This window comes from Phoca vitulina, unplaced genomic scaffold (assembly GCF_004348235.1).
Source record: "Phoca vitulina isolate PV1807 unplaced genomic scaffold, GSC_HSeal_1.0 scaffold5, whole genome shotgun sequence".
NCBI classification, from domain to species: Eukaryota; Metazoa; Chordata; class Mammalia; order Carnivora; family Phocidae; genus Phoca; species Phoca vitulina.
In genome coordinates this window covers 64,666,544-64,694,366 of record NW_022589708.1, presented here as the reverse complement: position 1 = coordinate 64,694,366, position 27,823 = coordinate 64,666,544, and the positions used below count along the sequence as shown (strand labels likewise).

At 37.8% G+C, this 27,823-nt stretch overlaps 1 protein-coding gene and 1 long non-coding RNA gene across 3 annotated transcripts in view; one reads left to right on the top strand and one right to left on the bottom strand.

The window, feature by feature from the left end:
• Positions 1–445: 445 nt before the first annotated feature.
• On the top strand, positions 446–27,823 carry LOC116631711. Of its 2 annotated transcripts, XR_004299244.1 has the most exons (4): positions 446–516; positions 12,372–12,484; positions 20,098–20,194; positions 26,194–27,823. It is a non-coding gene; the product is annotated as an uncharacterized LOC116631711 (long non-coding RNA). The 2 variants fall into 2 exon arrangements; XR_004299243.1 differs by lacking the exons at positions 446–516; positions 12,372–12,484 and adding an exon at positions 15,847–16,283.
• The window catches only part of ALG5 (ALG5 dolichyl-phosphate beta-glucosyltransferase), a 37,276-nt gene continuing 24,326 nt past the window's right edge, over positions 14,874–27,823 (bottom strand). Inside the window, exons 8-10 of the mRNA XM_032403144.1 lie at positions 22,785–22,936; positions 17,130–17,215; positions 14,874–15,063 (exon numbers count right to left, since the gene is read on the bottom strand). Of these exons, the coding sequence (XP_032259035.1) occupies positions 14,948–15,063; positions 17,130–17,215; positions 22,785–22,936 (354 nt within the window). The 3' untranslated portion in view covers positions 14,874–14,947. The remainder of the gene's footprint in view (positions 15,064–17,129; positions 17,216–22,784; positions 22,937–27,823) is intronic.

Sequence of the window (27,823 nt, the reverse complement as noted above, 5' to 3'; positions counted from 1 at the left end):
CCGCGCGCCCTGGCCGCTCCCGGAGCCCGCGAGGCGGGGGGAGCGCGGCCCGCCCCGCGGCCACGTGCGCGGAAACTTGCGGCCGGGGCGCCTCGGCGCGGCCCTGCGCTGCCCCCCTGGTCCTCCTGCGGGACCCCAGGCTAGCCTCTGTGGGTGACTAAGCCCCGCTGGCGGGCCGCGGTGAGGGGGCTCGGGCCAGCGGGTCACCTCGCGTCTCTCTCTCTCTCTCTCCCGCCACCCCTGAGATTTCTTGTGTCCGCCTGGAGCCTGAGGCCAAGGAGGGTTGTTACCAGAGCGAGAGATACAGGACCAACAAATCGGTTTGGACCCCCTTTGCCCCCCACCCCCCACCCAGCCACTCTTTTCTGACACGTTTCTGGGCCCCGATGGTTGCTGTTACTTGCCGTTTGTTCTTTACTAGCTTTTCAGACCAAAGGGATCATTACACCCATCAACAGCACCAGAGCAACTGGTTTGCACTGGCCTGGGCAGAAGAAAATCTAATCACTGTGAGTGGTGAGTGGTGGTAAAAACTAGTCATGTAATTATGTAGATTGTCATTTCTTTATGTGTATTTATTTGCTTAACAGCCTAGCATATAATAATATAATATTATCTAATCTAATAAAGATATGCACTGAACAGCGTTAATGTACAACCTTCTTGCCTCAGGGGCTGGCTACCCCCTAGGTAGCCTGTTTTTTGAGGTCACTGTGGACTCCTAGAACCCACTCAGAATACTTTTACGCAATGCCACCAACATACCGATGGGCTTTGACTCCCCATCAGCCAGTACCTCTTCACGGAAAAGGCATTTAACTGCAGAGGCAAAGGTAGCATTAAGCGACAAGAGGACAGTATTCCTTTTGCTCCTATATATGGAAAAGGCCCCCAGAGGCCTTGACACCCCTGAAATGTAAATGCAAGGCTTTGAATTTAACTGCTTGTTTCTAGTTCTCACACGCACTTTCTTCCCCTGGCGGATGCCAGTTTTGCATTATCGTACTGTTGTGGTTGAGCGATGACCTTGTTTAAAACAGCATTTGTGGTTGAACCTTAAACTCGAATTTAAGTCCTCATTCTACACCTGGCCCATTTACCTCCACCGCTGCTCCAGGCTGGGTGTGCAACACCAGGAAACATTTGGACTGCTAAAAAGCTACAGATTGCGCTTGATGTGCCCTTTATGACAGTAAACTGATTAGGTCCTCAGAATGAATACCCTGTGGCTCACATTGTTTTTTGTTTTGTTTTTAATGTTATTGAGAAAAGAAACGGCCCAGTCACTATTTCAGTTTCCGTCTGTGCATTAGACAATGCTGAGGACGCAACGCAGAGCAAGAAACTACAACCTCTGCAATGCTGGCTCATGCTTCTGGCATGGAGTCTTTTTAAATTCACAGAATTCTCTTGGCTCTTGGCAGGACTTGGATTTGCAGATTCTTTGAGTGTGTGTAGTCTGCTTTTTCTGTACATTATCATTTACATACCAAGAAATTTTGGCACCTAGAAGTTAGCCTGTCACTTATACAATTCCTATCATTTATTCCTGAAACCTAGTATAGATCCATTATATACAAGGACAGTAAGATCTGGTGAGTTCCAAGGAGAAAAGGCCCACTCCAGGAAAGAAGGCTCAGTGTTGACATTCCATTTTTCAGAAGCTGACTATCCATGTAACTGGAAATCCAGACTCTGCTGGATTTTTTTCTTCTTGATTAGCTGCAGTCTTAGGCTTGCTAGAAGTTTCACCAGAAAACTATGTAATGGGAATCATAGGAGGGGTGAGACTCAGTCACAGGTTGTGATTTAGTGGGACAGCCAGTAAAATTTTGGTTCAAGACCTGAAAACCACGGTGAAACTAAGCTCCCCCTTTTCTGAATTGCAATGACTTGGTGCAACATGAGCTCCTGCCACCTATAGAACAGGGATAGGAGGAGGAGTGTCCTTACCCACGAGAGGATCCGTCCTTTTCGCTCATTAGATGCTCAGCATAGGACCTGATTGTGACAAAGGCTGTAGTAATCCATGGATACCAAGATCCTGCTTTGTGCATCTGCTGTACCTGATGTTTGATCTAGCATTATAATGGTTCCACTCGGAGCCGTAACTAGGAATTTTTGCCTACCCCTTCCACTTCTGGTTTCTTTCGTACATTTCATCTGTAATTCTGTCCTAACTCTGCGCTTTTTCTGACTCTCCCTTGAACTTTTCTTCGAGCCTTCATTCAGCCCATAACCAGTATTAGACACTTTCCTGAGCACAGGTGCCTGGACTAATCACGTGGACACAGAGCACTGGTCCTAAGGAAACTAGGTCTCACTAGGAAAGACACACATGTCAACGATTATCATGCAGTAACTCTGTGTGTCATTTAGGGGTGAAGGCACAAGGGAGGTGTCAGGGAATCTCCACAGAAACAAAATTTCAGCTACATCTTGAGAAGTGAGGATGAATGACCACTACCTCATAGCCGAAGAACCCCCATACCCACAGTCTGGGGGGAGGCAGCTCTGTGGGTGCTGGCTTTGTAGCAGAGGGCAGCTGTATTGGAAAGGCAGTCCAGAATGCCTGCTCTGTGCAGAATAGTAGGTTTACGTATGAAAACCCCAGTGTTCCTGAGAACAGTCAAACTCGTTGGATAAATAGGAAAAATAATGTTATTTGGTCAGATGAGAGAGGGTGCGTTCAGGGTGGTATGGCCGTAGACAAGATAACGTTAGTAGGTAGGAATATCACCAAATAAGTATTCTGGGATTGCCAACAAGGGAGTCCTGAAGCATCTTGATTTGGTGGTGAAGAGTGAAAGCTATCTCCTGTTGTGAGATTCTTCCTGCCAGGACCAGGTTAGGCTTTATGCACATCATCTTGTTTCACCCTCGTGACATCTCAGGATGAGAATTATTATCCCATTTTGCAGTTGAGGAACCTGAGGCATAACCAAATGTTCCCAAGTGTCCGACTCAGAATTCAAACTCCAGTCTGCCTGACTCCAAAACCCAGACATTTAACCACTACACTTCACTCTCTTCCTGGAACTTGAAGTTGAATTGAAAAGTGAGCAGATGTGATATGGGCACAGGTGAATATTGGAATAAATCAAATTCATCCATTCATTCAAATTGTTGTTTAGTAACATGTTCTTTAGGGACTAGATGAGACTGAAAATTTTTTTATCTTCTTAACCATTTTAAGTATACAGTTCAGTAAAGTATATTCACATTGTGTACAACAGATCTTTAGAACTTTTTCATTTTGCAGAATTGATGATCCATCGCCATTAAACACTAATTTTCCCTCTTCAGTCCCCCCACCCCGCCCTTGGCAACCACTTTTCTACCTTCTATTTCTATGATTTTGACTATTTCAGAGACTTCATATGAGTGGTATTATATTGTATTTGTCTTTCTGTGACTGGTATTCACTTAGCATAATGTCCTCGAGGTTCATCCATGTTGTAGGACAGGATTTCCTTCTTCTTTAAGGCTTCATAATATTCCATTGTATGTATATACCACATCTTCTTTACCCAGTTCATCAGTCAGTGGACATTTGGGTGGCTTCCACCTCTTGGTTAATGTGAATAATGCTGCAGTGAACATGGGTGTGCAAATACCTCTTTGAAATCCTGTTTTGAATTCTTTGAATTCTTTTGGGTATATACCCAGACGTGGGACTGCTGGATCATATCATAATTCTGTTTTTAATTTTTGAGGAAACTCCATATTGTTTTCCATATGGTTGCACCGTTTTACATTCCCACCAACAATACACAAGGGTTTCAATTTCTCTGCATCCTTGCCAACACTTGTTACTTTCTTTTCTTTTAATAGTGGCCATCCTAATGAGAGTGATGTGATAGCTTATTGTGGTTTTGATTTGTCTTGCTCTTAATTTTAGTAATGTTGAATATCTTTTCATATGCTTTTCGGCCATTTGTATATCTTCTTTGGAGAATTGTTTATTCAAGTCTTCTGCCCATTTTTTAATAGGGCTATTTGGGTTTTTTTTGATGGGTTGTGGGGGTTCCTTATATAGTCTGGATATTAACCTTTTATCAGATATGTGGTTTGCAAATATTTTCTCCCTTTCTGTAGGTTGCCTTTGCACTCTTGATTATTTCCTTTGATGAACAGAAATTTTAAAATTCTATGTAGTCACATTTGTCTATTTTGCTTTTGTTGTCTTATTTTCCATGTCCATATGTTCACTGCTAGTATATATAAATAAATTGATAATTATATGTTTGTCTTGTATCCTGTGACCTTGCTGAACTCACTTTATTAGTTCTAGGATGCTTTTTTAAAGATTCTCTGGGATTTTTTATGTAAACAATCAATCACGTCATCTACAAATATGGACAGTTTTATTTCCTACTTTCTCACCTATATCCTTTTATTCCTTGTTCTTGCCTTACTGCATTGATTAGAACTTTCAGAACTAGGGCGCCTGGGTGGCTCAGTTGGTTAAGCGACTGCCTTCGGCTCAGGTCATGATCCTGGAGTCCCAGGATCGAGTCCCGCATCGGGCTCCCTGCTCGGCGGGGAGTCTGCTTCTCCCTCTGACCCTCCTCCCTCTCATGCTCTCTGTCTCTCATTCTCTCTCTCTCAAATAAATAAATAAAATCTTAAAAAAAAAAAAAAGAACTTTCAGAACTATATTTAATAAGAATGGTGAAAGTGAGCATCTTTGCCTTGTTCCTGACTTTAGAACAAAGCATTATTTTTTTTTCACTATTACATTTAATGTTATCTGTGGATGCAGATTCACTTTATCAAGTTGAGGAAGTTCCCTTCTCGTCCTATTTTTCTGAGGGTTTTTATCATGATTGGATGTTGAACTTTCCAATTTTTTTCTGAAGTAATTGATAAATAATTTTTCTTTTTTTATGTATTATGATGTATTATTGTGTATTATTTATTATACATGATTATTATATTGATTATTTTTCAAATATTGACCCACCCTTGCATCCCTGTAATAAACCACACTTGATCATGGTGTATAATTTTTTTTACATACAGAGGAATTTTATTTGTTAATATCTTATTAAGGATTTTGTGTCTATATTCATGGACACTATTGTTCTGTAGGTTTTTTTTTTTTTTTTTGTACTTTCTTTGTCTGGTTTTGATATCAAGGTAATATTTCATGAAACAAATTGGGAAGTGTTGGGAAGTGTTTCCCTCTTCTTTATTTTCTAGAACAGAGTATGTAGAATTGGTGTTAATTCTTTAAATGCTTGGTAGAATTTTCTAGTGAAATTATTTAAGTTGAATTTTTTAAATTTCATATTCAATTTCTTTAATAGTGTGGGGCTATAGCTATTCAAATGGTCTGTTTCATACTTGCCTTGTACTGTGTGTTTTTCCAAGAAGGTGGCCTATTTCATCTAAGTTGCCAAATTTAAACAATTTAGAGTTGTTTATAGTATTCCCTTATTATCTTTTTGATGTCTGTAGGGTCTGTAGTGATACCTTCTCTTTCAGTCCTGATACTGATAACTGTGTCTTCTCTTTTTTCTCTGTCATTCTTGCCAGAGGTTTGCCAATTCTACTGATCATTTCAAAGAAGATCTTTGTTTCACTGCTATTCTCTATTTTTTATTTCTGTTTTCAATTTCATTGCTTTCTGATCTTATCTTTATCATTTCCTTCCTTCTGCTTACTATGGGTCTATTTTGCTCTTATGTTGGGTTGTTGAGGTGGGAACTTAGATTATTGGTTTGAGACTTTCCCTCTTTTCTAATGTATGCATTGAGTGCTATAAACTTCTCTCTCAGCACTTCTTTGGCTGTGTCTCACAAATTTTGTTATGTTCTATTTTCATTTTCATTCAGTTCAATATATATATATATATATATATATATATATATTTTTTTTTTTTTTTTTTTAAATTTCCCTTGGGACTTCCTCTTTGGTCCATGCATTATTTAGAAGTGTGCTGTTTAGTTTCCAAGTGTTTATTTATTTATTTTTTAAAGATTTTATTTATTTATTTGACAGAGAGAGACACAGCAAGAGAGGGAACACAAGCAGGGGGAGGGGGTGAGGGAGAAGCAGGCTTCCCACGGAGCAGGGAGCCCGATGCGGGGCTCGATCCCAGGACCCTGGGACCATGACCTGAGCCGAAGGCAGACGCTAAACAACTGAGCCACCCAGGTGCCCCTAGTTTCCAAGTGTTTAGGTGGAGATTTTCCTGTTCTGTTTCTGCTGTTAACTTTTAGTTTCATCTGTTGTATTGGAGAGTACACTCTGTATGATTTCAATTCTTTCATTTGTTGAGGTTTGTTTTATAGTGCAAGATATGATCTATCTTGATATATGTTCAATCAGCATTTGAAGAGAATGTATATTCTGCTGCTGCTGGGTGAAGTTTTCTATAAATGTCTATTAGATCCTGTTAGTTGATGGTGTTGTTTTCTATATTCTTGGTGATTTTATGTGTATTTTTTAAATCATTTTTTGAGAGAGGAGTATTGAAGCCTCCAACTATAATTTGTCTATTTTCCCTTTTGGTTCTATCAATTTTTACTTCACATATTTTGTGACTCTTTTGTTTGTGGCATACACATTTAAGATTTCTAGGTCTTCTTGGTGGGTTGAATCTTTATTATTATTATATAATGTTCCTTGTAATTTTTTCGAGTTAAAGTCACTTTATCTGATATGATAGCCACTTCTGCTTTCCTTTTTGATTCAGGTTTATATGATATATATTTTCCTATTATTTTAGTTTAGATATGTCTATATTGTTATATTTGTAGTGAGTATCTTGTAGATACTATATAGCTGGGTCATGTTTTTAAATCCTCTCTGCCAATCTCTGTGTTTTATTTGTTTAATTTAGACCATTTGCATTTAATGTAACATATTATTCATATGTTAGAGCTTGTCTGCTATTATGTTTTTTGTTGTATGGTTGTTCTGTTTTTTTGTTTCTCTGTTTTCTTTTTCTGCTGTCCTGTGAGTTACTTGAACAATTTTTAGAATTCCATTTTGATTTATTTGTAGTCTTTTTGAATTTATGTTATGTATAGCTTTTTTAGTGATTGCTCTAGATACTACATTATGTATACATAATTTATCACAGTCTATTATTATTTTACCAGTTAGAAGGAATTACAGAAACCTAACCTCTGTTCTTAACCCCTCTGCCCTCCCTTATTTATAATTATATAATTGTGTTTTATATTCCTCTACATACATTTACAACATCAGACAGTTACAATATTTGCTTTCACCATCAAACATAATTTTAAAAGTCTAGGAGAGTAGGAAAGTCTTTGTATTTACCAATATTTTGCTTACCATAAGCTTTCTTCCTTCCTAATGTTCCAAGGTTCTTTTAATATTTTCTTTCTGTTTAGAGAACTTTGTTTAGCTATTGTTTTGGTAGGTCTATGGATACCAGATTCTCTAAGCTTTCCTTCATCTTCATCTGAGATTGTCTTGATTTTCCTTTCATACTTGAAGGATTTTTTTCCCTAAGTGTAAGAATCTGTGTTGATAGTTCCTTTCTTTTAGCACTCAAAAAATATTGTGCCACATCCTTCTGACCTCCATGGTGTCTGATGGTAAATTCTGTAATTCTGATTGTTTTCTCACTACAGGTAACATGCCATTTTTTTTCTGATGGCTTTCAAGATTTCAAGAGTTTTCTGTCTGTAGTTTTCAGAAGTTTAATTATGATGTGTCTTTGGGGAGTTTATCCTATAAGGAATCTGAATCTGTAGGTTTATGTTTCTTGCCAGGTTTGAATTTTTGGCCATTATTTCCTCAAGTACTTTTTCAGCCCTTGCAGGAACTCTGATGATACAAATGTTAGATCTTTTTATAGTTTCATAGGTTCCTGAGGCTTCTTTTTTTTCATTTTATTTTCTTTCTTTTGATCAGATTAGAAATTTCTATTTATCTTTCAGGTGACTCCTTCCTTCATCACCTTCATTCTACTGTTGAGCCATCCACTGAAATTTTTATTTTAGTTATTGTGTTTTTCAGTTCTAAAATTTCCATTTAGTTTTTGAGATCTTCTTTTCCTTTACTGAGATTTTCTTTTGTTTTCTTTTCTTTTTTCTTTTGCTTTCTTTCTTTCTTTCTTTTTTTCTTTTTTGCTAAGGCTTTTTGTTTTTTCATTAATTTCAAGCATGCTTATAATTGCATTGTAGCATTTTTATGATGGCTGCTTTAAAATCATTGTCAGATAATTCTAACATTTCTGTATTCTCATTGTTGGCATCTATTGATTATTTTTATTCAAGTTGAGATTCTTCTGATTCTTGTTTTGACATATGATTTTCTCTTGAAACCTGGACATTTTTTTTTAAATGTTTTCTTAGACTCTGGCTCTCATTTAAACCTTTCATATTAGCTAGGTTTTTCTGACACTACTCTGGCAAGGGAAGGGGGAGTCTTGTTATAATGTCAGGTGGAGGTGTAAGTACAGATTTCCCACTTGGCCCCTATAGATACCAAAAGGAAAGGGGGGCTACTTATTACTGTTGGAGGGATGGGAGTTCTGGCTACATGGTCTTCAATGTGACTATGGTAAGGGTGGCTTTATTACTGCTGGACCACCAGAGAAACTGAGGCCTCCTCTGACACCATCTCAGTGGGGGTTGGGGGGTGAAGCAGCTTGTTACTCAGTGAGGAGGGGATGGGAGTGAAAGAGAGGCTCCGTGCTGATCTCCACTGACGTCATGATGTAGAGGACTCATTACTGGCTGGTGGGAATGAAAGTCCTGCTCCCTACTTGGCCTTCTCTGACTTCACCCTGCTAAGGGTGTTCAGGAGCCTTATTACAGCCTCATGAAGGTACCAGTCTAGGCTCCCCATTCAGCCTTTGCTGTTGTTAGCAAGGGTGGGGTCACCATTTTTTTCTGTAGTGTTTGATTGGAATGGAGCAGTTACTGTCTGAAGGTTTTCTGTTTTGCTGACCTTGCTCCTTTCATGGTCTTTTGGCAAGAGAGAGAGGCATTTTAGGGACTTTTTTTTTGTTTGTGCCCATCAGCATTTTTAGGTGACTGCTTCACCTACAAGTCTGGGATATATGAGACAAAAAGAAAACCCAAGGAGGGGCTCAGTCATTAAGCATCTGCCTTTGGCTCAGTTCATGATCCCAGGATGCTGGGATTGATCCCCGCGTTGGGCTCCCTGCTCCGCAGGAAGCCTGCTTCTCCCTCTCCTACTCCCCTTGCTTGTGTTGACCCTCTCGCTGTGTCTCTCTCTGTCAAATAAATAAATAAAATCTTTAAAAAAAAAAGAAAAGGAAAGAAAACCCAAGGAAGTCACCACCATGTCCTTCCATATGTCTCAAGATCCCTAGACAGTCTGCCTTCTTCTTGCACCTTTCAGAGTCTACTTATGTTTCTTTTATATATAATGTCCAGGGGTTTTATTTGTACTTAGCAAGAGAGATAGATAAAGTCATTTACTCCACCTTTCCAGAAGTGGGAGTACTTATTTTTTTTGCCATAGAATAATTATCCTGATTTAGCTGGCCCTTCCACTAAAATTTTTGAGAAAATATTTCTTTAGATCTCAAGGAATACAGTGAAAACAATAAATGAGTAGGACTGCTATTCTAAGTTTATTTCAGAAGAATGACAAAGAGCAAAAGGAACTGAGAGGATATAAACTATCTTCCCAGATGGAGGTGTTTTTACTTCCATCGAAGTTGTACATTGTGCATGGAGAGCCCCATAGAAATATAATAATTTAGGGAAAATTCTCCTAATTTTGAACTGCAAGATTTAGTTTTCCTCAGAACATATCTGGCCCCTTGATTTTACATTATTTGAATTACTATATAAATGCCACATTTTCTTTCCAAGTTGACTATTTGAGGGTAGACACCTTTTAAATGTGGCACTGCAATTGATTTTCTCCTTATTGTATAATAAATCTATCCAACAATGCTTGGAAGCTTGGCATTCAATATGCATGTACTTAGTGAATGATAGAATGAATGAGTGATTTATAAAATGTATATATATATTTTAAGATTTATTTATTTATTTGAGAGAGAGCACAGTGGGAGGGGCAGAGAGAGGGGAAGAGAGAATCCCAATCAGGCTCCTCACTGATCCCAGGAGCCTGAGATCATTATCTGAGCCAAAACCAAGAGCCAGATGCTCAGCCAACTACGCCATCCAGCGCCCCAAAAGATATTTTTTTCTAAAGACTTGACAGTGTATATATTGTTACTTTAAGGACTTGTACTTTCTCTTCAATTTTATTTTGGAGGATTCAAATTTAAATTCATACCACTGTTCGGTTGGAGCATGTTTGTGGGCACTATGGCTTTTGGGGCCTAGGTTTTACTGTCCCTGTTCTCATAGTGGAAGGAGTTACATTGACAATCACCTGCCCTCTACCATCACCACAGACACACACATACACACACACATACACACATGTACACGCACACGCACACAGATGTATGAGCACATTATCTTGTTAATGTCAACATTCATGGGTCAGAGAGGTAGTATACCTAACTTCATTTCCCAGCTGTATTTCTGAGGTGCATTGTGATACTTCTCAGATGAGGATCGCTGCTGTCACTCCTGGTCCCTTCTCTGCCCTCAGTCATTTCTGTAGGACTGTCTACCTTTTGATGTAGTACTGGAAGCAGGCTTCTGCTGATTACCATGGGAGCCCTTGCCCTTCCCCATCAGACCCTCCCAGGTAGGGGAAGTTGCCCACAGCCTCTGCAGAAGCTGCAGTGAGGTTTGAACCCCGTGCTGGTGTGCCTGACTTCACTGGGATTCCTAGAGGCTGTGGGTAGAGATAATTCCCTGGCATTCCCACTTGGAAGATGGAAAACAGTTTCTCCACAGAAATGGCATTGCAAAGCATGGTTAGGTATTACTACGGACTAGTACAGGGTAGTTCAGGTATATTCTAGACTTATTATACATGTTTCAGACTGCTGCAAGGACTTAACCATACTTTTCTGATACTATTTTCATGGGAAACACCTTATGGGTTCCAAACAACTGACTTTTAAGCTGGCTTGGGTTTATAAGTTGAAGACAGACAAATGCCTGCAGGCGTGTGGTTCTACAGGTAAGATTTGCAGGCATCATGTCTTTAAAATGCAAAGTCCTCAGAAGGCAAGGATAGGATCTGTTTTGCTTGCACATGAAGAGCACTCGATACTGTATCAAGTGATCCTGGGATGAGTTTTTAAAAAAATCTATATATCTGTATCCGTATCTATCCGTCTATATTCTGTACAGAAAGAACATCTAGATGGGATCAAATCTGTAAAGATACTGCTTTTATGTGACGATCAAAATACTACCTAGAGTTTTATTCAAAATGGGTGAATTACACATGTATCACTTCATGAAGTCCTTTATTGGATTCACAATAAAATCATTAATTTGTGAGTTTTCTGGATTTTGAGATTGCACAAAAACAAAACAGCCTCCTAGACTGCTACTTCAGGGGATTTAGCTGAAATAAAGTGGATAAACTCATTCCTGTAATTTTTTTTTTTTTTTTGACAAATGAATTGAAATGGTGGCATTAACTTTCTGAAAACCTTATTGAACAATCACAATTTAGGATGCTGTGTAGACACACACATAAAAGGCAAGGTTTCTTCTCTTAAGGAAATTATAATTCAATAAAGAAAATGGAAAATAGAACTGGAGAATCAACCATGAATGGTGGAGTACATAACTATGGAGAGACATGGAATTACAGATGCCAACAAACACATTATCATCTAGATGTAACCTTAAGTCAAACTCCATATTAAATATTCTGTAAGATCAAGTCAGAAGGTAGAAAATAAATGGTCAAGTTGTCTGATTGTAATGAGCTTATCCTCTCAGTTTTAATCATGTCCCATGATCCTTTGTATTTCCTATTTGTTTTTATTTAGAGGAAGTACTACTGGCTACTAGTGGGACCTTGGGCAAATTACTTGACTAAGCCTACTTATTCATTTCTGAAATGTGGGTAATTATTCCTGTATGATAGATTTGTTTGATCAGACTAATGCATGTAAAATTCTTTTTTTTTTTTTAAATGTTTTATTTATTTACTCATGAGAGTCAGAGAGAGAGAGAGAGAGAGAAAGAGAGAGAGAGAGAGGCAGAGGCAGAGGGAGAAGCAGGCTCCCCACCTAGCAGGGAGCCCGATGCGGGACTCGATCCCAGGACACTGGGATCATGACCTGAGCCGAAGGCAGACGCTTAACCATCTGAGCCACCCAGGTGCCCTGCATGTAAAATTCTTATCAAATTTTCTTATACATAGGTAAAATAATAGTAGCTGATATTTTCACTTTTGCTATGGCTGCTTATTTTTGTTAGCAGGCTCTGTAATGTCAACAAAAACTACATTTTCTCTTACAGAGTGCTTCTGATTCTACACTATGCTGTTATCCTAGGTGAATATGGGCTTAGAAAGGTAAATTGGCATCAAGGATATCAGAACCCTTTCTTAATAGTGTTCATGGATGAACCACGTAAGTATTGATACTTCCCTCTTAAAATTCCTATATGCTTCAAATATGCATTTTTATCACTAGCTCGCAGAGTCATACAGGCATAGCTCAGATAGAGCGTGGGTGTGGTTCCAGACCACCGCAGTAAAGCACATACTGCAATAAGGTCAGTCGAATGAATTTTTTGGTTTCCCAGTGCATATAATAATTATGTTTACACTATTCTGTAGTCTGTTAAGTGTGTAATAGCATTATATCTAAAAAAAATATACACACCTTGATTAAAAATTACTTCATTGCTAAGAAATGCTAACCATCATCTGAGCTTTCAGTGAGTCGTAATCCCTCATCACAGATCACCGTAACAAATATAATAATGACAAATTTTGAAATGTTGTGATAATTGCCAAAATGTGACAGACATGGATTGAACAAATGCTGTTGAAAAAATGGCACCGAGACTTGCTCTACACAGGGTGACCAAACTTCTCATTTGTAAAAAAAATATAAAATATCTGTGAAGCACAATAAAACAAGGTATGCCTGTAAATTATTTTATTTTTATTATAGTTTCATGAAGGATCTTATTTTTGGTTCAGGTTTGTACTTTAAACTCTTTTAAATGCTCATGATCATTCTACTATTGGCTTTCTATCATTTCTACTTGCATAAGCCTTGCTTTGTTCTCTTCATTTCAGGGACTTAAATTTAAGCTCTTAAAATCTGGTAGTAAATGAAGTTTGTTTATTCACTTAATCAGCAGTGACTACTATACGCTAAGCACTGTGCTGGGGATACTAATGTGAGTAAGAAATGGTTTCTGTTTTCAAGGAACTTATTGTCTACTGCAGATGTGATCATATCACTGTTGTTGAAACTACTAGGGAGGAGTCGTTTTTCAGCTTATTTACTTTTTCACTTAAGTCTTTATTTATTTATTTTAAAGATTTTATTTATTGGAGAGAGAGAGCGAGCGAGAGAGCATAAGCTGGGGGAGAGGCAGAGGGAGAGAGCCCCGATGCGGGGCTTGATCCCGGGACCCTGGGATCATGACCTGAGCTGAAGGCAGATGTTTAACTCACTGAGCCGTCCAGGTGCCCCTAAGTCTTGTCTTTAAAATGTTTTATTTAGTGTACTTCTGAAACTTTCTACTTCTCTATCTCCAATTTTCATAGCTTCAGAAACTGAGGTAGCATAGTCATTAGAGTGTAGGCTTTGGACCCAGACTACCTGGGCTAGAATCACGACTCCACACTGTTTCTTAGCTATGTGACCTTGGGTAAGTAACCACTTTATGCCAGTTTCCTCTTCCATTATAAAAGCGAGTGAATCATTATATACTAAGTGCTTAGAACAGTGGCAGGCATACAGTAAGCACTCAGTAAATGTTAGATATTGCTATTAGTTCTTCTAGAACATCAGAAACAGTCTGATTCTGAATTTTAGGGGTAAATTATAATTGCTATTCATTAGTCTTTATAGTATATCAAAAACACAGGCTTCTGATGTTAAAGTGTAGATATTTATTAATATTACAAAACATTCTTTTTCTTGGGCACCTGGGTGGCTCAGTTGGTTAAGCGACTGCCTTTGACTCAGGTCATGATCCTGGAGTCCTGGGATTGAGTCCCATATCGGGCTCCCTCCTTGGCGGGGAGTCTGCTTCTCCCTCTGACCCTCCCCCCTCTCATGCTCACTCTCTCTCTTTCTCATTCTGTCTCTCTCTCAAATAAATAAAATCTTAAAAACAAAAAACAGCAAAAAAAAAAAACCCACCTTTCTTTTTCTTAAGTAATCTCCACACCCCGTGTGGGGCTCGAACTCACAACCCCGAGATCAAGAGTCATATGCTCTACTAATTGAGCCAGTCAGGCGCCCTCAAAACTTTTTTTAATAAAGAATTTCCAGTTTCTAATAACATGAACTCAAGAGCAAGGTGTTGCCCAGAGGTAAGAGAGTAAGTGCAGTGTGCGTCAGTAAAATTGGGAAGGAGAGAAATAAGACCATATAAGGAAGTGGATGCCTTTGTGACAGAACCTACATCCTTTACCATAATTTTCTAGAGTTTAAGAAGTTGAAATATGGACTTAATACTGATAAATTTATATATAAACATATGCTAATTTGATTTTTAAATCTCTGAGCACAGATACATGATTGTGGTTTATATTTAAGTTCATGAAAATTATGCAGGTACTTTAAAGTAAGAATAATTGATTTTCTCTTCTGTTTAAAAGTTGTATTTCTCAGAATCATAATGATAATTGATCTAAATAAACAAAATTGCCAAAGCAAAAGAAAATCTGACTTTGTTACAAATACCTTACATTTTTTTGGTCCAAAAGAGGTATAAGCATTTTTAGTTACGGCAGTTAATTCTTTAAAATTACCAAAAGGCAGACAATGGCATAGGTTTACTTAAAATTTTAATTTCAAATGAAATGTGTGACACTGATACATAAGAATACAAAGATGGCAAATAACCTAATTCTTCTTCTTGGTTTGTTCAAGCCTCCAGGCCCCAGTCAAATATCGAAGTCGTATAAAAAGTAGGTCCTTGCCCATTTGTAGCCAGCTCCAAAATGGAACTAATTTAGAACCTGTGATTTAAAAATAATTAAAAATGAATTAACTTAAATAAACTCTGGAGAAAATTTATCAGTTTAAAATTACATTTTAGGTCAGTCAAATGACCTTTGTGACCTTCTAGTCACCTTATTTTTTATATTATGTATGCATGTATGTATTTATGTATATATTTAATTCCATCTACACACTTAAAAATGATTTTTTAGGACATATTTTCATGTTTTACATGCTACTTTTCAGTCTCCACACACAATATAAATTAATAATCTGGGATAAGAAATCCAAGACAAAAACCCAACTTTTATTCTAATTCTACCAAAGACTCTCAATCAGCTAAAAGAAACACAATCTTAGCTAGGACATCTTCTTGTCCAGGGGTTGCCAAATGGCAGCGTGCCAAGCCAGCTGCCTATAGGAGGTCTGCCTCCTGGAGCATGTTTTAAAAGCTTGTCTTCCTTGATTTTATCCCATGGAATTGTTTTTTTATTAAGTCACGAGTAGACTGCAGGTCAGGTAACTGGGGTACTGGATGGTGAAGGGTCATGGCCAATATCAAAATACTAATCACTGACAATTTTCTAGGTTTAAGCCCAAATACTCTAGCTCCTTCCTCTTCTTCCCCTCCACCACTTTATTGAGGTATAACTGACAAATAAAATTGAAATAAATATATTCAAAGTACAGAACGTATGGATTTGATATATATACATATATATACAATGTATATATTTCTATACACATACTGTAAAATGATTACCATAGTCAAATTAATTAACACATCTACCTTAATTTTATTTGAATCATTTACAAAAGAATTAAACATCTTCAAAGCTAAATTGAGTGGTTTCTCTAATAACACAAACAAAACATCTTGGAAGTTAAATGAAACTGGGAAGGATCTAAATTGTGGAGATTTCAGTTGGCCCTATTATAGGGAGGAGGGACTGAGGGTATATGGCCAAGGATTCTGGGAATGACTAATACAAAACTATTCACTGAATGCCCATTAATGAAAAGTAATACATAACTATCTCTGAAATGCACATGAGCAAATGATGTAAATATGAAACGCATTTTTTACTTTTTCCCACTTCAATTTCCCACAGAGTCTATGCTGGACATAGATCAACACAGATCAACACAGCAGATCCTTCTAAGTCTGAGCAGTCCTTTATCAGCTTCTCAATCCCCTTTGATCTCAGCAGCTACTATGGAGAGTAGTTAAATTTTTGTAAGTTAAATTTGATTCAGCAAGACTCCAAGAGGTTTGAATTTGTTCTAGACTATATAGTTTGTATGATCCCCAGACCTTCTCCTGTCCCTAAACACCCACAGTTACAGAACAATAATGGCATATTACAACAAAGACTTTCTAGGAGGAGGCCATGCTCAGCAGGGGTGGGGTGACTCTGAAAGTCTCCAGGTGATTGTTAACTGCTTCCACACTGTGAATTAATTTTGGAGCATTCTAATGTAAGTAAAGAGAAAACTAGAATATATTTTAAGTTCTACAAATTATAAGCAGTCTAAGCTTTTTCAAACAGAAATTATTAAGAATTATGACAGATTTCTCATTATTAGAAATCTTAGAGATTTTCACATTTTTTTGGATATATATACTGGCTCTGAATGGACTGTGGGCATTTGGAATAAAAACAACTATAATTCCTTATTTAGCTCTGCATGGTGGCTTGTAGGTACTCAATACCTACTGAGTAATGAAATAAGACCATACTAAATAAAAGGTGATACAAACAAAATTTATCTCAAAAGACTGATCAACCTTGTGTCTAGCCTCAGATTGCCATGATCCTGTCTGCTGCAGAAGTTTTACTGAATTTCTTGGGCCAGGTAGTCGGCCTACTGAAGACCCCAGGAAGAGATTGCAGGGAGAAGGCAGTAAGCCATTTGGAGGGTGGAGGGGATTAGGAGGGGAACTCTCTATGGAACTGCCCCTCTCAGTCAGGTCAGCTGAGTAGGCCCTGATGGGGCAGCCAGCTTACTTTACTGGACAACTGTATTGTCGCCAACCCCCCACCCCACTTAAGATCAGCTGTAACATGAACAATATGCTCACCTTCAATTTCAGTCCAGTTGACAGCAATTTCTGCTATTGGAATTTTAAAGAACTGTGCTATGTAAAGTAATTCTACATCAAACGCCCTGAAACAGAAAATATATTGATTTTTATTTTTAAAAAGACAAATAGAGTGTAATTAAATCTCTATCTTGGCATATTTTACAGAAGCTTATAAGGCAGATATATAGCTTATATAGTAAAACTGAAAGTCAGATTCATAGAAGGTCAAATAAAAGGTTAAGTAGTTTAGGAGCTTCAAGGTAAATAGTGTGTCACTGCATAACACTTAAATGAGAAATATAGTGTCTCTATCATAACTCAGAAACTCCCAGAGGTAAAATTGGCCTGTTGGGCTCTAAGAGAAAATTTAATCATGCAAATTTTCAAGATTGATGGTTTTCAATCCCAGGCTTAACTAGCTCAAGGTACAGAACTGATAGCATTTTCAACTGATTCAGAGAGCTGATAAAACAGAACTCTGAGCAGCTCTTGGAGAAAAATGTTGTCAATCACTTTAGAGTTGCTTGATTACATTCGTCTACCACCAAAGGATCAAGGTTTCTTACGGGGTTGCCTACGGCCTTGTTTTTTCCTTTTCATTTCCCCATGCCATTCTGGGCAAGACAATACTACCAGCCTTTGAAGTGAAAAGCCACTTTAGATTAGTCTGAAATGCTCTTTGGGTATAACTAAATACATACATGGGAATTAGATATATTGTCTCATTTTAACTTACACTGTTAAAATCATCTCTAGTCTGAATTCCCAGTTCCTCCTTCCTTCTCCCTATGAAAGGCTCTGAAAGTTCCTCCTCAGTTACCCCTTGGTTTAGGTGAAATCTGCTTTCCCTAAAGTTTCTGAGCCCTGACTTAGAAGTTTTCTTGGATTCTGCTTACAAATTCTCTGAAACCAGTTTCTTCCTCTCAGTGGCAGTGAGCTCAGGGAGAGAAACAGCACTACCTATTAAACTTTCTTCATGCCCTTGTAACCAAAAGCGCTGGAGGCCTTTACTGTTTTGCTTTCTTCTTGCTCTGTTAAGCAAACCCCTGCCCCCCACTTTCTAGACTGCATGGAACACACTTCAAACTTCCAGGGGTTGGTTTTAAAATATTAGCACAAACAAAAAAATACCTAAAACCCACTTCTATTTGATTTTCCTGATCCCAGACAACTTGAATTTGGTAGCTTTGTCTTTTTGGCCACAAAACTACTACTGTCCATTCTGTGACTAGTTTAAATCCCAAGTATTTGGATAATTCAATATGAAAACTATTTTTTTAGAAAACACTTAATGCTTTTTCTTATCCTAATAAAATATTTACTTAAGATGATAAAACCATCTACAAAAGCGTTCTTTGTGTTGTTAAAAAGACTGTGTAAAACTTCTGTTAACTAGCCTGGGACACTCAAGAAAGGAGGAAATTATTTGACTATTAAGCCTGGTTAACCCTTAATCCTCCCCTTTAACACAAAACAAAACAAAAAATACCTAAAAGGCTGAATTAGTTCTAATGATAGTCAATAATCTGAACAAGATTATTAAGTATTGTTCTAAGGATATCAGCATATAGTGACTTATCAAAGACATAAAACAACATTAAGAATGATGAGTAGGAAGGAGTGGGGGAAAAAGCACTGATTAATTGAATTTATATTAAAAAAATTGAAAGGGCTATTCGTCTTCTACTATTACTTTTACTCTATCTTCCTCTTTTAACATTTTAAGACATGAAAATGTTTACTTAAAAAAAACGCGTAGTTCACATCACCATATTATAAGAGACTAATCTGTTACCAAAGAAAACAAAATTAAAATACCAAGTATTTCTGGATAGAGCCTTATGCTATTGTACAGAAACAATATAAGGGTTAGTCTCCAACTCAGATGCCTTCATGTGTTTTTGTAGATGTAGGGAGGGCAGAACCACTGTTTTCTTTTGTTACTCAGTTCCTGGTAAAGCTGTGACCTCACAGATATATTCCTGAAGAACAAAGAGCGTGTTGATGCTCTGTTAAAGACAGCAGACACACACATACCCTCCTGCTCCCTCCTGAAATCCCACTAAAATTAAAACAACAATGATGGAATAAACACGTAAGAACAAAGAAGGGATGAAAGCAATAAAAAAAATGTGAAACTTAGAAAGTAGCTGGACAACTGGTAACTAGGAAACGTAGGCTGTGACAATGGGAGAAGCCTAGAACAGACGAATGGGTACCGCAGAGCCCCCCAAAGGCTCCGGCATCACTGGCCTCGCTGCAGATGATGTCTGCAAGTGGTGCAGGTGGGGCTTCAAAAGGTAGGACTCACGGAAAATCTCTAGGAGATTCTCTTTTGCTCAGGTTGTTTCTGTGAATGCTGGCAGCCAGGCTCCTATCTCCCAGGCAGGAAATCCAGAGATCCCACTTTTGTGAAAACAACCAGCCCAAAAGATAATGACAGCTGGGAGTTTCCCACACCAAGTGGCCCTGCTACTTAATCTGTAGTGACATCGACCAGTTGATCAGAGTTCTCTGATCATGCACACAGCTTCCGATGAGCTTTTCAGGACCATACTAGACACATGTGAGGATAGAGGTTCCACATCTGCTTTATAGGAAGGAAGAGAAAAAGGGTATGGGTTTGCAGATTTGGAGTAGCTACTGCATGCTTGACAAGATGTATGAAAAAGAGCCACACTAAGTCCCTGAAATCATGGTATTTCAAAACACTGTGGAGAAAAAGCTTCCAAAAGGAGCTGGGAACAACATGCATAGACAAAGAATTGAGATTCAGATTACTGTCAGAATTGGACTTCTCCACAGAAACACTGAGTGCCAAAGACAATAGAGCAATGCTTTCAAAATCCTGAGGAAAAATGATTTCCAACCTAGAATGCTTTCTCCAGCTATTAGGCAAATGGGAGGGGAGACTAAAGGTATGTTTCACACGCAGGGTCTCAAGGTTTCTTTCTCCAATGTTTAGGAAGTTTAATAGAGGATGTGCTCTACTGCAATCGGGGTGCAAACCAAGGAAAAGGAAGAACAAGGACTGTGCAGCAGACCAGAGAACAACTAGAAAGGTGAGAGCCAACGAGATGTCTCCAAGAAAAAGATGAAACTGATGCGTGATCTGGTGCATGGGAACATAGGGAGATACTTTCTACTTCGCACAGAGTGTGAGCCTAAGTGACAGGTCCATAGTAAAGTGGCTGACAGAAACTCCAGATATTTATTATCCTCAGGAGAACAGAAAGTACAAGACAGGTAATATAATCATATTGCATACTATGGCTCAAATATGAATTATTTTCACACAGCTATACCAAATCAGTTGTGATCTAACCACAAATTATGTAGAAACTGCTTTAGGAGGATACATGTGAGGGTGTACAGGGGTTTAAGAGAACTATATACTTATCTGTTGATTTATTTTGGAAAGTAGTATCTAAAACTGAAAAAAGGAGACAGGGCTATGCAAACCCATTATTTTGAATATGAAAGCAAATACCACAAAGAAATAGCAGAGAGTTGAAAGTGACTATAGTTAGGAAGTAGGAATTAGGGACAGAGGGAGATGGGGCAAGGGACGATGACTTTTTAGTATAAGCCTTATGGAACTGACTTTAAATTATTAGCATGCATAACATTGATTTTAAATAAGTATTCATCAGAAGAAAGTACATTTCCAGGAATCCATTTTTGTTAAAGATTTTATTTATTTGAGAGAGAGAGAGAGAGCATGGTGAGGGGGAGAGGCAGAGGGAGAGAGATTAAATCTTAAGCAGACTCCCTGCTGAGCAGGGAGCCTGATACGGGGCTCGATCCCAGGACCCTGAGATCATGACCTGAGTGGAAGAAGGCAGATGCTTAACTGACTGAGCACCCAGGCGCCCCTAAAGGAATCTATTTTTAAAATTACTCATAAATTGGGTCCAATTATACTTTAATATTAAATGTAAAGAATTTACATGAGATACAGTTCTGAGGATGGAGATTATGTATATACTTATATATTTAACATTACATATATCTTTAATGTTTAGCATAACCCATACTCAGGTCTGTAATTTTTTTTTTTAAAGATTTTATTTATTTATTTATTTATTTATTTATTTATTTTTTTAATTTTTTTTTTTTTTTTATTTATTTATCTGAGAGAGAATGGGAGACAGAGAGCATGAGAGGGGGAGGATCAGAGGGAGAAGCAGACTCCCCGCTGAGCAGGGAGTCCGATGCGGGACTCGATCCCGGGACTCCAGGATCATGACCTGAGCTGAAGGCAGTCGCTTAACCAACTGAGCCACCCAGGCGCCCCAAAGATTTTATTTATTTATTTGAGAGAGAGAGAGAGAATGAGATAGCACAAGCAGGGGGAGCAGCAGAGGGAGAGGAAGAAGCAGACTCCCAACTGAGCAGGGAGCCCCATGTGCGACTCAATCCCAGGATCCTGGGATCATGACCTGAGCTGAATTTCAGGCAGACACTTAACCGACTGAGCCACCCAGGCGCCCGCCTGCCCAGTTTTTTAACTATAGCTTGGAGAGTAAGGGTTGGCTGCCCTAAGGAAGAACTGAAAAAGAAGTTGAGAAGGGAAGGGCCCCCATGTGGAGACAGATTATGCTGCACCTCTAAAGGCCACAGGAAGGCACTGGGAAGCCACTGAAGGATTTTAAGCAAAAGAGGTGCATTTGATTGATCACTTTTAATTTTTGAAAAGACTCCTTAGGCTACAGCAAAGGCAATGATGGTGTCCTGGATGGTGGTGGGAAGATGAAGAGAAATGAATGGACAGCTTCTGTCTATCAGTGTTATTCACTAAACAGGCGAAGAGCTGAGGTGAGGTCTAGGATAACGACAACCCGGAGGACCAGGATATGTCAAGAGAGAGCGCTCAGAAGTATGGAACACTGCTGATGGGTTCATTAAGACACTAAGTGGTCATATCAAACTTGACCACTGGGTTTCATGACAGGAGGTCCCTAGATGCTGAGATGGAGGGATGGGGAAAATCCATATTGAGGTGGGGTGAGGCATGAGTGGGAAGAGAGAAAACAGAAGACCTAGAGCACTCTTTCAAGAAAAGACTGGCTGTGAAAGAAGGCTGGAGCTGGAGGGGGGGTGTCAATGGAGAGAGGGTTTTTTTTTTTTTAATGGCAAGAGAAATTTCAACTTGTTTTAAAAACTGATGGGAAAGATTTGGTTGACAGGAAAAGACAAGACAAATAAGCGAACAGGATGAAGTTCTTAAGGAGGTAGAAGGGGATGCAGAGGTCGAAAGACTGGTTGGTCACAGGCAGGAGAGGGAACTTACTACTAAAAAGGAAAGAATGGAAAGAAAATGGGTGCCCTCTTCTGTTCTGATATTTCTGAGCTTTTTTTTTTCTTCAAAGGAAAATACAGAAGCCTAAGGAAACAGGATGTTTTCAGGCCTTTCGATTTGTACTGTCCATAATTAAGGTGAATAAATTAACTCTATGCCTTATGTTTAGTTTGAGATTTTGAAAATAAGATCCAACTCCGTAAAAGAATAAAGGTATGGATTACCTTTACATATATACGTGTCAATTCTGTTTAAACCTCAGTGTTCATTTTGAGAATATAGGGCTGCTTCTCATGACCTGGCATAGCAGCTGTGTAAGACATGCCCAGTACATCTGGTTAGGAACTCACCATCGTTCAATGTGTAGAGATGAGAACGTCCGTGAAGCTGCTTCTCGTGTAAATAATTTGAACCCACACTGTGTGTCTCTGATTCCTTTGACACAAAGGAACCACACCAGAAAGTGGAACCCATACATGAGCAGAGTACGGAAGTAAGAACGCTGAAACAAAGACAAAATATAAATGACTTTTCTATTAATCTGTAAAGGACAATTGAAAACACCTGGCTGTAGACAAACTGCATTTCAATATTTAATTGGCTGGGTAGATCTTACATATGAACACCATTGTTTCATTAGTTTCACTGGCAAAGTATATTACAGAAACTTTGAGGATGCCTACTGCTTAGAGCAGGGCAGAGGTACCAGGGAAATAATTATTCATTTCCTGCAGGTTCAAGAAGAATCAGACAAGAATCACAGTACCTGTGAGAGGTCAGGGCTTTAATCTACCAGGAACATACTATAACTCTTTTGGGCTGCTGTGAGCAAGGAGAGCATCTCATTCATCTATACATTTTGTGCCTCTTTGCCCAGATATATTTCAGGTTCAAAAAGGTGACAGCTGGGGCTCCTGGGTGGCTCTGTCAGTTAAGCGGCTGCCTTCGATTCAGGTCATGATCTCCAGGTCCTGGGGTTGAGCCCTGGGTTGGGCTCCCAGCTCAGTGGGAAGTCTGCTTCTCCCTCTCCCTCTGTACCCTCCCCCCCGCCCCCCCCACCGTGCTTGCTTGCTCTGTCTCAAATAAATAAAATATACATATATATATAAAAGGTGACAGTTACTGGAATATCTTGGAGATATAAAACACTATGATTTAAACCTAAAGTTCTATGTTTAGTTAATGAGAATATTGATCAAAGAAGTACAGCAAAGTGTCAAAAAGTCACAGACTGAGAAGGAATTTGAAACAATAGTCTCTCCAGTTAGGTATGACAGATATCTGATAAATATATTTTAATGATTTTCAAGTTTCTTAATACTTTGGATATTCAACTTAAGTATTCTTTAATCCTGAGTATTCATATTATTAGTAATTAATTTTATTAGTAGAACATGACATAATATTCCAATATTTATTAAGTATTGCAAACTTTAAAACATCAGAATAATAGATCATGACTTATCATTGTATTCAAGACTCTCATGTTTAGGATTAAAAGAAAGGATCTAAAAAAAAAATTTTTTTTCTATAACGTAATAGATCCATGGACTGATACACTATATGTGGACATTGGCAACCTACTGAGAGTCTATGTAGAACATTTACTATTTCATACTATTTAATATTTCCCTTCCTCCTTTTGGTTTTTGCTTTTGAGAACTGTAATCTTTAGTATCATTCTTCATTTACTGGCTTTTTCTATCATCATCCAGAGATGATAGAATCATGACTAAGCGGTGATAACACGACAAAGCAGAGAAAGCCACTGACCTGAGCAGACCTGTATTTGAATCCTGGCTGCATTAATAATTAGGAGGGTGACCTTGAGCAAGTTACTTCGACTCTCTCCATCCCACTTTCCTCATCTATCAAATGGGAAAGAAAATGCCCACCTCACAAAGTAATTATAAAGATTAAATGAGATAACAGTTAAGCCTTTAGCCAAGTGTTTGGCACAGACAGTAAGAGGAACTCAATAAATGTTTTTAAAAAAGGATGAAAGCTTGAGAGCTCCCTTTAACCTCCTGACCACAATTTCACTTGTGTATTATATAGGGCAGGAAGGGAAGGAAGAATAAAATACTTATCTATAAGGTATGTGAAACAAATTTCTTTTTAAGCGTGTGTGTGTATGTGTGTGTGTGTGTGTGTGTACTTCTCTGTGTTTTTATATTTCGTGTCAAAAAGGAAAAAGTCAACACAGTAAAACAAAATATCTGCAGTACATGTAATTGAAAATGATCAGTATCCATTCTTTCTTCATTAGAAAGATAACATTTTAGAACTCTTCAGAAATGAAAAATAAAGAGTATAATTCTAAAGCAAATTGGACAGAGCCTAAGAGCAGCTCACAGAAAAGGACACAAAAGAGACTTTTAAACATATAGAACAATGGTCATTCTCATTAATGACCAATAAAACCAAATTTTAACTATAGCATGATACCATGTTATACCAATCAAACTGGCAAACACTAAAAAGAATCACAGCATTAAATCTTTTGTTAGGATATGGAGCAATGGGAGTACTCCACTAGTGGGAATATAAATTGGTTACCACTTTGGAGAGCAATTAGGCAAAATGTTTATAAACTGTAAAACAAACTTTTTGAAAGGATCTAGCACTTCTCATTTATCACCTAGAATCATTAGTTATGTTCTGATGTAAATAGGTCTTACCTCTCTAAGCAGATAGGGCAGAAACCTCATCTTAAAATACTTTGGTAATCTCACAACAGCTTGCTCAGTGCCTTCCATATAAAATATTTCCAATAAATACTGGTTGACTGATTAAACCTCCAAAAGAGCATTTATGCTTAGGAAAGGAACAAATAGAAATTGAAAGATAGAAAAATTAAAATTAAAAGGTAGAAAAAATAATGCCTATAAACTATTCTCCTTGAATGATTTTTAATGTGACTTAGGTGAGCTTACTGGTTACCAAATGAAAATATCCCACGACTACTTTTGCTTGGATCTTAATAGAAGACTTTTGTTTGCTTTAGGATAATGGTTATTTTTTAAAAAACCAGAAACACGTGGAGTTCACACGAAGACCTTATTTGGTTTCTAATATATTTAAAGCATAACAAGGTAAACTACAAACAAGAGGTTGTCCCTTTAATTTTTATAACCTTGCAAAATATCTTAAAATTTACAAGACATCTAAAAATATATTATGGAACAGAATTAGTTCAATGAAACTAACAAAGTCATAGAGTAACATTATATAAACTTCTGAAGTAGACATTTAAAAATAGGAAGAAAAAGACATTCACTACTTTAATATTAACAATAATCTCTCTAATGTTGATGAAGTGTAAACAAGGAATTCAGGTGAAATTTAAAGTTGACTGGTACTTTCATTATCTTAAAATAAATTCAAAGAAGTCCCAAGACAAAAGCCAAGACTCTTCAAAGAAAATCTAAAGACATCAAATTAACACTCAAGGGTTCTATTTTGAATCCTTTAAAAATGATAGATGCAAGAATACCCAGACAATAGAAACGTTCCTGTTATAACTGTTATACAGCACACATGGGCATATGGATACACTGACGATGGTAAGGAGTCCAGCGGTGCTGTATCATGTTTGTCTTCCGAGAGAGCAGCAGAACAGATGGTAGGATTAACAGAGGATATGTCTAAAAGTATTCAGGAAAGAGAGATCTGAAAATGAGGCAATTAGGCTGTTGACGTTGCTGCTCACTATCACTATCACTATTGATTGATTCTTTTGTAATTTTCTGTCTACAGACTGATGACCATGCAAGGAGTTAGACTATGTACAGCACCTTAAGAGAAAACTGGAGTCGCTCAGGAAGGGAAGGCCATACGGCACTGTCCTGCGGCAGGTGGAGATGACCTTTTATAAGGCAGGCAGGGTTCTATGACAATAAGCAGGACCCAAACCACAAGCCTACTGAGCAGCAGTTATGTGTAACATCTGCAGTGGACAACTGCTGGTTTCTCGCCAGTGGATCAGTTTATCCTTCCCTTCTACAGAATGGCAGCTGATTCTGTGGGCTTCAAAGGCACTAAATCAACCAATAGGTTTTAGAGATAGAGGAACAGATGAATGGATGACAAAATAAATGATGAATACATAGATCTTGGGATAGATCCCTTGAGGTCTGACTAAAAGCAGTACTAGATACAAAGGAGATTTAGACCATAGCACAGTCTTATTTAAATACTATCAGTAGGAAAAATTCAGTTTTCAACTAATGGAAGTTCTAAATGAAAAGAATTTACGCCATTAAAAACAAAACCAGAAACGTGGTTCCTTTCTCCTGCCACGAATAGACACAGGTCCCAGATATCTCTTGCCTAGAGATTACTTCACTAGCTTCCTAATTATTACTCTCTTGCTTCCTATTTTGCCATATCTTTTTTTCCTTCACCAAAGAGATTATCCTTTTTTGCCTATATTTTTTTTAAAAGGAAAAAATTATACACAAAACCATTAAATTAATACTAGCCTAGTCTTAAGTGTTTTGTTTGCACTGATATTTTTACATAAATAATTATGCTGTATTTACAATACCATATTCTTTTTTTCATACAACCTAATACTTTGGGTATTTTCCTGTGTTATTATATAGTCTCCATTATTGTCTGTTTTATTTGCTGCATGATATTCCATCCAGGAGAAATATCTGTAATATTTTCTATTGTTGGAATTTAGTATTTTATAGTTTCTATTGTTTTATAATTATAAAATAATGTAAACACCTTGGATATATACTTTTCCTTTCCTTATCCCCTCTGTATTAGTAAAGTGATGAAGCTGGACTAGCTAACCTCTAAGCAGTCTTTCAATTTTAATTTCTAATAGTATGATATTCTTTATGGTTAATAGATTACCTTTTTCAAATACCACTGAGAGTCCACAGAGACACAGAACACTGGATCAGACGCTGAAGATATTAAAATACTTTATTTCTTAAGAAAAGAAGAATCTAGGTTTCCACACTTGAGCATAATCCTTAAGAGGTTTCTATGACCCTGCCATCAGTATATCTTGAAAAAAATATATAATTTCTCTATATCTTACTTCAGAATTATTGAGGGAAAGATTCAGCCTTTTATTCCACTGGTTCTCAAACTCTGGTATGCATAAAGTTGACCTGGGAAATTGTTAAAAATGCAGATTCCTGGTCTATCCCTATAGTCTGATTCAGTGTGTCTGGGATTGGCCTAGAAATACACATGTTTAAAACAAAACAAAACAAAACTCCCCAGGCAATTCTGACCTTGCATTGAAAAATATTGCTTTATTCTTGATCTATCTGGCCATTCTAGTAGATGAACCATTAAGAATATAATGGACAGGGGCGCCTGGGTGGCTTAGTCGTTAAGCGTCTGCCTTCGGCTCAGGTCATGA